At 57.0% G+C, this 10,942-nt stretch overlaps 1 protein-coding gene across 2 annotated transcripts; it reads right to left on the bottom strand.

Moving 5' to 3' along the window:
- Positions 1-568: 568 nt before the first annotated feature.
- On the bottom strand, positions 569-9,195 carry tspan31 (tetraspanin 31). 2 transcript variants are annotated; one of them, XM_086111017.1, is made up of 6 exons: positions 8,205-9,195; positions 6,561-6,728; positions 6,405-6,485; positions 5,793-5,933; positions 4,922-5,032; positions 569-3,764 (listed from the first exon to the last, which is right to left on the bottom strand). In XM_086111017.1, exons 1-6 carry the CDS (start codon positions 8,265-8,267, stop codon positions 3,690-3,692), a joined length of 639 nt encoding a protein of 212 aa, XP_085967143.1. In that variant the 5' UTR covers positions 8,268-9,195; the 3' UTR covers positions 569-3,689. The 2 variants fall into 2 exon arrangements, with proteins under 2 accessions (XP_085967143.1, XP_085967229.1); XM_086111103.1 differs by lacking the exon at positions 569-3,764 and adding an exon at positions 3,776-4,257.
- Positions 9,196-10,942: the final 1,747 nt, after the last annotated feature.

Raw genomic sequence — 10,942 nt, 5'->3', positions numbered from 1 at the left:
ACAAAATCGATGGAGATTTTCTTGGAAAAGACATTCCCATACGGTTACCATGACGAGTTGCCTGTTCAACGTGTCGTTAGCCACTAGCGTCACGTAACTGGATGACTTTGACGACTCCGATACCAAATATGCGAATGCTGACTGAAAAATAGATCTCAGGATGTATCTGGACGTTTTGGTCCAACGCGCCTGTTGGTTGGGAAGCGTTCGTAGCCCAAAAGCACACCCGACACTGCGGCGGTCGCGGCTTTCACAGCGGGTCAAGCCGGGCGACGCCGACGGCGCTTAGGACCGCGGGTCACGATTTTTTACTCCGGGTTCCCCGGCAGATTGTCGAAGATCTCCCTCTGCTGCCCACGCTCATCTGAGGCACGAAGCGCCATCTGAAGAAACATCACGGCGATCCATTTGCGCTCTATCCTCGTCCTTGGCGTCTCCTTCCTTGGCGTGCGCCTTGATGACTCTTGCTTTGAGAGGGCAGAAATAGCAGCTCACAACGCCTCACGTCATTGATATTTGTATTCACAAGCAACGCGACGCATACAAAAAGCAAGAGGCACTCCAAACGTATGGACCAAGTTGAAAATTTATTTGTAAAATTAGAAGTCCCCAAAAGATGGGGGGGGGGGGGGGGGGAGATACAACGGCAGCACAAATGCGGACAAATGAACGGCAAAGCGCCTGCACACGGCGAGGGGAGAAACGGCGGCGGCAAAAACGTGCGCCGGCCGCAAGCTGACAAGTTCAAGACACGGAATGAAAGTGCTCATCTCATCTCCGAGGTCAAAGCTCATCAAAGACAACTTCAAATACACCTGCGACATTTTTCACAAACACGTTTGCACAAAGCATTTCTTGAACAACACCGACGAGCGCCAAAGGACAAAAGCTGAAGATGAAAAAGGGGCGGAGGCGAGGCCTCGCCGTACAACAAAGTTGGCTACGCCACGCGATACGATGGCTCCCGTCACCGTTCCGGCGAACGTAGCGGCGCGGACACCCGCAGCGGCTCCTCTCGTTTATGTGGAGGGAAGAAATTTCATCTGTGCCGTGCGTGACGCATACAGTCCATTTCACAATAAAGTCGATCCCATCCGATGGCCCGACCGAGACGGATTTTTGGACGCAGGCTCCAAAGTTTGGTGACCGAGCGCCCCCATCAATTCAAAAATTAGACGGTCATCCCTCACCGCTTGATGTTTTGCGGGGTTTTTTCCCCTCCAAATAACTGAATTCATAAAAATGCCGCCATAACGGAAAGACGCATCGTTTCACGTTGGCGCGACTCCGCGCAGGCCCACTCAAACGCGGCGCGCGATTGGTTCACGTCGCGACATCGACCGATGAGAGCACAAGCGCAGGTGCGCCTTGAGCCGTTGATCTGCGCGGCATTTCCTCTCGTGTCTCGCCGTTGACCGTTTGTTGTTGAATTTTTTGGGATGACTTACGCCGCGCCGCAGCCCCTTGCCGACGCAATGCGTCCCGGCTGCGTGGGAGCGCGCTCGTCGGAGATGGAACCATCAACGGGGACACATTGCTTTAACGCCGGTGGCGGCAGGGAGTTGCTTCGGTTCAAGGTTTCCCGAGCCGGTCAGTTTATTTTTTTAAAGACGTGTCACGGGGAAGCCAAAACAGCTCAGATGAAGGCTGAAGTGGCAGCTGAAACCGTCAGCTCGTTACGTTTTTTTCTTCACCCCCCCCCTCCCCAAAAAATCCAGTCTGATCAAAAAGAAAACTTCAACCCATTTCAACTAAAAAGAGGACAAGATGAAGGCCACGGCCATGTTTTAAAAAGCCAAAAGCCGGGCTCCTCCAGGAGAGTCTGAGAGTGAAGCGATATCAAGGTCAGGAGCTTCCGCGCGGCACGAACGCAAGACGATGATCGTTGCCGATGTTTGCGCACGGCCACGCGGGAATGAGGACAAAGGTGGTTGTTGGGCCTCCTGGCGCCATCTAGTGGAGAAGCGGCGCAAGGACATCATTCCGCAAGCGCCGCTGGACGACGAAACGGAGAAGGTGACGTTCAACGGTTAAAAGTCGGGCCACTCGCGATGCTTCAGAAAGGGGCCAAAAATGGCCGCCCAACGGGTCGGGACCGACGACGCGCCGGACGGGACGTACTGCGCAAAGCGACGCCGTCGCGCGACAGCACGTTTACTCTATGTACAAGATCACGTCTGCGGTCCGTTGGAGTTCCGACATGTGACGGCTGGCTCAGCTGCAGTTCATAAATATTTGAACGCCATTGGCTTGGCAACTCATTCAATAGCAACATAACACACACGCACGCGCGCGCACACACACACACAAAAGTCTGTGAAAATGCTGCATCTCCCCGCAACTTGTGGACTTGCTTTGCAAGGAAGATGTCCAGTTGGAATGGCTTTGTCGTGATTCGGGAGGGCAAATTGAACGAATGATTGCAAACACGGGAAGTGCATCCGCAGTCCCGATCGCTTCCTCCCTCATCACCGGAAGAGGCGACGTGACGCGAGGAAACAAAGATGGCGGGCAGTCAAAATGTCAAGCGTGGTCGGGAACGAGCCACCTCGAGCCGAGTACAAGTAACATTTCAAAATTGGAATGATTCACACAACCGACGGACAGCCCGATTCATGGAAAAGAAACCAGTTTTTGCTTTTGATCCCTTAAAGGGGAAGTCAAGTGTTGTTTGCAGGAATACGTTCTCTGCGCCCCCACAAGTCCGATTCCGTTGCGTTATATGCAATACGAGTTCAGCAAAAAAATGACCCATCCGTTTTTTCAAATCCATCTCGGGGGCGGCCATTTTGCGGCAAATTGGTAGTGCGCGACCGCAATATGAATCCCAATTTCATCTTTCGACAAGACCGTGTTGTTGTGAAGACCATTTTTGACTTGGCTTCCCCTTTAATGCTTCCAACAGCAAATTTGAAATCCGGAGACCCCCCAGGACATTTTCTCATCTGTTCATCAAATGCCTTCAAATTCGAGCCCGGTTATTCCCCAAGGGAGCTCCACTCACCCGCTTGCGATGAATGGCTTCCAAGCCCACCCAAAAGCCGGCGCGGCTCGGGCAAGCGTCCAAAGCCGTCGGCTGTATCAAACTTGCCGTAAAATGGCCACTTTGAGCCATTGCGGTTTCATGTCCTGACGATTTCAACATCAATAATCACCCGCGATCATCGGTCCGATTTCATGAAGCACAACAGAAACCGGAGAGGTGGAAATTGCGAGGCTGCGAGCAATTTGAGGGGAAGGGCTCTTCCGAGCCACTTTCCAGTTATTTCTTCCGATCTCACTTAAACGCGAGACGAGTGGCGAGAAGAGCAACTGCGGGCAGTCCGAGAGGACGCGCGCGCGGCGGCCATTCCGCGCCCTTTAAGATTCCACAAAGATGGCGGCCATTTTGTTGGACACGCCCCGTCGCGGTCTCGTCACGCAGAACATTTCGAGGTGCGCGCGGTGGCCCGATTTGCGAGACGTCTCTCACTTGCCGGGTCGGGCGGCGGCTCGTCGGTGCGACGGGGCTGGGGTGGCGATACGGGCGAGGGGGCCTCGGCGCCCGTACGAGTCGCGCCCGGGCGTGAGCTCAGGCGGCTTCTTGGTCTGGGGTGAAGGAGGCGCGTTCTCGTGTCGGCGGCGTGGTGTACCGGTGTGTCGGAAAGGGCGCGGGTCTCGCGCCGCGCCGCCCGAGCGCGGGGACGCGCTTAGAGGAAAGCGCTTGGGTTCGCTCGCGGGTCCTTCTGGTTCCTGTAGCGCACCGCCAGCCAAACGCCCAAAATCTGGAGGAGGACAGTCGTCAAAGTCAGCTGCCAAAGGTCAACTCTGGGGGCAAATCGCTGACAAGGGGGGAAACGACATTTGCCACGCGCGCAGCGAGACACGGGCTTCGGGTTGTCGGCCTGACCCGTTTCGGGTCAACCTCACTCTTAACGCACCTCCGACGGGATCATTTGAAAGGACGTGACGTTTGTCCTCCTCGGTTGGGAAGGAGACAAAACAGCCAGAGTCTCCGTTGGGAGCGTCCCCGGCCCAAGGCCGCGCGCGCGCGCTCATTTGAAACAAAGCGGAGGGCGGCCCATTTCGGGGAGAGGCCAGAGTGTCAAAAATCCAAGATGGCGCCGTCACGAGCTCGGTCGGCTTTGTGTTCTTCTTGTCCTGTGGCAGGGGTAGGGAACTCCAGTTCCTCGAGAGCCGTATCCTGCCCGTTTTCGATCCCTCTCGACTTCAACGCACCTGATTCAAACGCGGCTCATCAGCAAGCCCCGTCCAGGCCTGAAATAATCATCAACAATTGAATCAGGTGTGCGGAGCGGGGAGGGATCGAAAACAGGCGGGACATGGCTCTCGAGGAACTGGAGTTCCCTACCCCTGTCCTATGGTTTTTGCCGTCCTTCGCGTGGACGCTTTTTGGGCCGCGACATTCGTCATAGGCGAAGAAGCCGCGCTTGGCGGCGGACATTTTGATTGGGAGCGGCGTCGGCGCCGCACGGATGGCTTGCGGAACCGAGGGCGAAGAGAGGAGCGTCGGCGCGGATGCCCGTTTGGAACTTGAAATTGAGGCGGATTGACACGAGGCAGGAGAAGTGAGCCAATCTCTTTTTTGTCAACGGACGCCACGGCTTCTTTTTGACTTGGAAACCTGGCTCGTAGCAGACGCGGGCACATTTTCAGCGCGATGGCTCCGATTCACCGTGAGAGGACGTTTGGATTCTCTCCTCTTTCATCGCGAACCGCTTCAAATCCCCAAGCGCGTGCTTACGATGGCACGACTCTCCGTGTCTTACGTTGTACGATTTTGCTATTTTACGTGAGCCGTTCTGTCGCGCGCCTCGCGACAGCCGCGGCGAAAGCGCTCGATCGACTAAGACGGATCGGATGGCGCGCGCGTCCCCGAGCGAGCGAGAGATGGGGCGGGGTGCGCACGGGTGCCGCTCACTTCGGTGAAGCTGAAGAAGAGCCCGACGCCTCCGAGGATCTTGAGAGCCTCGCTGGCGTGGTGCAGCATCATATCCCCGCAGGTGTAGCATGAACTCGTATTCTTGCATAACTGCCGTCCAAGACACAAAAATAGCAGATGAGGCTTTTGGTCGGCGGCGCTGCGAATCGGCAAGCCGTCAGCTGAGCTCAAATGTGGCCTACTTACACGGTTTGTCCCGGCCACCGGGACAAACCGTGCGGCTAAAAGCGGGGGGCATTTGCACGCTCTTGAGCCGCTCACGACGCCATTCGTCGAGCGCCGCGGGGCTCCCGATTAAGCGGGCCGTTTTTGGTGACCCGCCCGTATCCACTCGGCGGCGGCGGTTCGCAAGCGCGTGCGCGCGTCGCCGATGTTTTGTCGTCGGGGAGCCTTCAAGGTTGCAAATATGTTCGCCAAACAGTTTCTCCGTCGCAAAGACATTTTAAACATGTTCGATGGTGGCAAAAAACAACAACAACTCTTTGCAAACAAAAACCATTTGGGAATGTCTGTTCAAAGTCTGTTGGCAACACTGAATGAACTTTGGCCAAAACAAACAACAGAAAGATCAGCAGTCGTTCGGTGCGCGCACACTCGCCAACCTCCGCCGCACGGCGAGATACGGGCTCAAACACGAGTCGAAGATTTCGGGGCACGCGCCGTAAATATTCGTCCGGCTCATTTCCGGGATATCGCTCAGAAAGAGCTAGAGTTTGTCAAGAAGAAACGTCCCGGGGTGAGCGGCCCGAGCAGATGAAACGATGGCCAATTTTGGGGGCAAAGCGCCAAGCGTCGAGATGGAGCGAGCTCAAGTCGCGAGCGCGGGGCGCCGTCCGGTCGGCGGACTTACGGCGGGACAGCTCTGCAGATCCTGCTCAAACTGCGCTCGCTTGCTGGCGACGTCGAGCAGCCCGCAGCAGTTGAGCTGACTCTCCAAGTCCGTCTTGGTGTTGTTCTCCAACATTCCCCACGCCGAGTTCAAAAGCTTTTCCTGTCAACGCAGAGCAAGGGGTCTCGGCCTCGGACGTCTCCACAATCAAACGGAGAGCGAGCGCGTCGGCAACGCCTCGAGAAAAGTCGGCTCTCGTCTTTGCTTACAACGGGCGGAGCAAGAGGCGCGCGAAAAACGGCTCCGTAAGAGGTATCGCGACGCACCGGAAGCAACGGCCAAATCAAAAGGAACCGAGACGGCAAACGCCGAGCACAAAAACTTTCGGCCGTTTGGCTGCGATGTGAAATTTCAGGACGGACTCAAAATTCGCACCCCGCGATCAAACGCACACTTGCGGGCGAACTTGAGTTCAGCGCGTTTGGCGCAACAAGGAGAAGTTCTGCGCGTTGGAGCCGAGAACTTTTGCCAGGTTGCCGCGAGGAGCCGCGCAGGTCACACGGCATTTGAGCTCGGTCCTGAAATTTGCTCCCAAAGCCAAAAGGAGAAGGGACGGAGGCCGAGTCGACTCACCTGCTGGCTGCGGTTCATCGCCAGGCAGGAGCAGGACACTCCAAATTGAAAGAGGAAGACGATGAAAAGAATGACCATGTACTGGCGAGGCGGGCGTCAAAGAAAGCAAAGCGCGACCGCTTTGAATTTGCGGCGGCGGAGGCGGGCAAAGGATACGAAGAAAAGCATGACTTGGTGGTGGCGAACGGCTCCGACCAGGCCCACCATGGCGATGAGCAGGAGGAAGACGCCCACGGCAATCACGCCGCCGATGATGTGGATGCTGGAGACCAGGCCGAAGCCCTTCCCCCACGCCGCCACGCCGATCAGCAGCAGGCCCACCAGCTGCGCGGCGCACAAAGGCGGCGACTTAGCGAGAGCCGCCGGACCGGCCCGCTCACCCTCCTCCTTTTTCAACCCGTTAGCGACTTTTTTCTCTCGCTGACCGATGACATCATCCGACCGCAAGAGGAAACTTGAGATGGGTTATCAGATGGGTTTTTGTTTTTGTCCATGTCAGATGATGTCAGGTATACACATTTATTCTAATCCTTATTACACCGGCTTGACCAGCCAATCCTCCATTAAGCGTCTCCAGTTGGTCCAGAACGCCGCCGCTCGCCTCTTGACCGCTACTCGTAAGAGGGAGCACGTCACTCCTACGCTGGCATCCCTTCACATTTTAGAGTTCTTTCGAAGATTGATTTGTTTTCAAATGTCAAAATGGCCTCGCTCCGCCTTACCTCTCTGAGCTCCGACGCACCCGCCCGCCCGGTCGGTGCGGAGCAGACATTATTTGAGGGACCGAGCGCTAAGCGGAGGCTTTTTCGGGCCTCGTCACCTTCACGGCCCCATCTGGTAACGCACCTCTGGCTCCTGACGGTGACGGACGACGTCGTATCGCTCATTTAACCGGGGGCTTCCTTCCATCCCACTTCAGCAGACAAACATTTAGGCGCTTCTATGAATAGCAGCGATCGAGGTTTGACTTTCGGCGAATGTTGGGCTCGTCCTCCGGCTCGTAAGCGTGCTGATAAATGCCAAACATTAGTGGCTTGCTGTGGAGTAGGATTGTTTACTTGTCATTTCACAACGCAACAATTTCAAAGTCACGGTTGCACGCACAGGAGCCCAAACTGCGGATTGGCCACGGACGTCCGCACGGGAGACGTTCGTCGGCCACGCTGACGCATCGCGATCTCGCCGAATCCCAAGTAACGCGGATCTCCTTCGCTCTCGGCATTGATCGAACGACGACACGGCCGGCGTGCACCGTTTTACGGTCAACCGAGAAGCGCCTTATGCAATCAAAAGCGAGCCACCTAAGACAATTTTGCACCTCAGCGGTCGATAAACAAGTCGGCCATTCCGTTGGTGACGCTGGGCCACATGACACCGTGTCGGCGAGTCAGTGCTGGCGCCCAGGCCCCGAGTTGGGCCGCGCAATGTCCGCTTTGGCTACTTTCGAGGGACGGCACGTAACACGCCAATAATAAACGCGCTTCCGCCTTTTAATTGGCCTTAAAACGGCCGGGGTGTCAGAATGAAGAGGGCCCGCGGCGCGCGTCGCTTTCCCGATGTGTCGCGACGACTCCGTCCAACCTCCCGAGTAAGAGCTCGCAGGCTGACACCATCGGGCACATTGGAGACTCGCTACGGGCGTTCGGCGACGTCAAAGCCCCCCCGAGTTTGACTTCAAACCGGAGACGTGGAGGTACAAAGGCGAAAGTCTGACTCATTGTTCTGCGTCGCGGCTAGGTTGCTAGCCGGGCTAGGGGCTAAGGCGGCTAGCGGCGAGCAAGCTAGCGCCAAGACACTCACCATGTAGACGACGTTCAAGGAGCACAGGGCGTTCTTGGAACACGTGAAGCCGCCGCAGACCATCGCGGCTCTCTCGGCTCGGCCGGGCGACCGTCGGTAGGCCAAACAGAAGGAGCGCTCGCCGGCTCTCGGCTTTCGGCTGTTCTTCAGACGAGGGCGGAGGGCGAACGTGACGTCGGCGGCGGGCGTCACGTCAGCACGTGACCGGAAGCAAACTTCCTTTTCCTCTTCGGCTACGTTTTTTTTTTGGACTGTAAGCACGACGTGTTTGTATGCGTACTTATGGTGGAGACAAAAGTAGGTGGAATACTTTCAAGGCAAGTGTTGGAATTTCATGGAAGGTTTGCGATTTCAAAGCAGGGCCGGGTCTAGGCAGAGGGAAGAGGGGGGCCTGGCCCCCTCAAATAAATGTTGTGCCGCCAACAATATATTTCACATCTCATGCCTCTCTCTCTCTCTCTTCCACTCCACTTCGTATCGTCCTGCTTGCCCCCTCAAATGTGATCGATATGTTTCTCGTGTCATGTTTCTCAACTGCACTCGACCTCCCCCTTTTCACTCTGCTCAGAGTCTCGACTCGCCGTGAGCGATGGCCGTCCGCAACGGGTGAAGACCCAACTTCCAATCACCCTTCACAAAAGAGCAAAATAGCCCGTGCCGGAGCAAGATTGTTGGGATTTAGGATTGGCTCGACTCCACTCTCTTGCGTCCTACCTTGTATCTTGGGAAGGTGGTGAAGAAGGGCGGACCCTCCTTCCCCGCAGCGGGCCCGTGCGCACACGGACACTAGGCGGTGCTCAAGCACCCGCTCATTTTGTGAACAAACTCCTTGCGGCGGCCCCAATTCGAGTTGCTGCTCCGTTCATCCACATTCAACAAAACCACAGGTCACTGTATTTTCCGTAATTGTATGACTCGTGTCGGCGAAGGGAGTCCTTCCCGCCTCAAAACCGTACGCGACTTCCACCCGGCCGCCCGTAATCAGGACACGCAACAAGTGCGGGCGGAGCACATTTCCTATCGCCGTTTGACGACAAAGGAAGTGAGGGCGACGCTCTGCGAGAGTCACGCTTTGAACCGCAGAAGCGTCGCGAGCCGTCACTCGGCTGAGAGACGAGGAAGTGAGTTCAGTTGAGCTCAACCGCCGCAGGACGCTTTGAGACGAAACAGCGAGACCCGTTTCGCGAGTCGCTCCGGCGTTTCCATGGGCCCCGGTGAGCCGACGCGTCCTCGCTTGTCTTTGCGGCGCGCCCGACGATGAGCGGCAACGGCAAATCGCTCCACTCGGCCCTGATCAAAGCGGAGGTCAAGCGCTACCAAGCGCTGTGCGGTGGCATCGGCAGACTTTCCAAGCAGCTGGAAAGGGTCTCGGATCCGCAGCTGCGCTCGGGCCTCAGAGTTTACCTGCGCAGTATCGAAGGTAAGCCGCTTCTGAACATGCTCTCGATTTATTACTTTTTTTTTGGGGGGGGGGGGGGCAAAATAACGTGTGCGCGTGTGTGCGGAGGCGCGGTGCAATGCGACGGCGAAGCGTGCGTTAGCTCCACTTTGTGGCTTTTGGCGGGGACCCGCCTGGCCTATTCGCCTCTTCAGAGCGACACGAGCACATCAATGCAATCGTACACGGCAGAAATGGAAAATGCAACATGCCAACACTCAAGCGTGGCACGTCGATCATCTGGAGCACCCGAGCATCAATGAGTCCGTCGAAAACCCTCATTCGGCTCCGCGGGAAAGCCGCAAACGGCGGCTTTTTCTTCGGCGATCTGGCCAAGAACGCAGAGCGCACTTCCAGTCGTGACAATAGTCGAGCAGAACCACACACGGAAAACGAAAAAGACGAAGCTCATCCCAGGACGGGAAACGGTCGATCCCGGTCACGTGTACAAAATGGAAGAGCGGCGCCTCGCCGGAAGATCTGCAAAGTCCCCGCGTGGGACGTGGCAGAAGGAGACGCGACCGCGACGGAGAAATTCAGCAGCTTTCAGTCGAAAGCGAGGCGGCCAATTGAAGTCGACTCCGAGTTTGATTTGAAGATTCGCGGCGGAGCCCGTGGGATCGCTTCTTCCGCCTGTCCCGTCAGCCGATCGCTTCCTCCATCCACGTGAAACGTTTTTTTCTTTTTATCGCTCAATCGACGTAGTTGACAGCGGGCCATCCGGCGGCGTTTCTGCTTGAACTGGCCGGCGGACAAAGCGACGACCTCCGCGAGCAGGAGGAGGAGAGTGACGAGCGGCCTGCCGACTTCCCGTCTGCCGCTGCGCGACCGCTCTCAAAACCACTTCCTCTTGCACAGGCACGCCGTTGAATTGTAGCTCCTCTGCGCACTTGCGTCGCTTCTCATCCCCTCTCGTTAAAAAAGGCGCCGGGAGCAATTTGGGGGGCGGACCGCGACTTTTGCGGGATCGAGCGATGGGAAGGGTGGCAAATCGCAGCTGAAAACGCTCACCGCACGTCCAAAAGAGCATCCGACTCCACTCGTGCGGCCGCCGCGCGACGGCAGACGGTCGGCGGCGACGTTTGCGACAAGTGTTTTGTCACAAGGGGGTGGAAAACGTCGCCGACGGCGCAGCGGTCCGCTCGGCGGGCTTGTGCGCGGGCAGCGCGACGGCGTGGGTGTGAACGGCGGAGGTGCCCCGCCACTGACGGGCGAGCGGTTCTGGGTGTAGTCTGGGGGGGCAGAGAAGCCCAGACTTCCCCCCCCACCCCTCCTCGGGCACTTGATCCGGCTTCTCAAT

Source organism: Hippocampus guttulatus, chromosome 1, assembly GCF_054856545.1.
Source record: "Hippocampus guttulatus isolate MCC_2025c chromosome 1, RoL_Hgut_1.0, whole genome shotgun sequence".
Taxonomy (NCBI): domain Eukaryota; kingdom Metazoa; phylum Chordata; class Actinopteri; order Syngnathiformes; family Syngnathidae; genus Hippocampus; species Hippocampus guttulatus.
This window is presented reverse-complemented; position numbering and strand designations above follow the sequence as displayed.

Excerpts from the sequence above, each read along its gene's own strand:
- tspan31 (XM_086111017.1), bottom strand. The coding sequence starts at position 8,267 with ATGGTCTGCGGCGGCTTCACGTGTTCCAAGAACGCCCTGTGCTCCTTG. Across the intron at positions 6,486-6,560 it reads ACCAAGTCATGCTTTTCTTC|TACATGGTCATTCTTTTCAT; the intron begins GTATCCTTTGCC and ends CCGCCTCGCCAG. Across the intron at positions 5,033-5,792 it reads ATCTGCAGAGCTGTCCCGCC|TTATGCAAGAATACGAGTTC; the intron begins GTAAGTCCGCCG and ends CTTGGACGGCAG.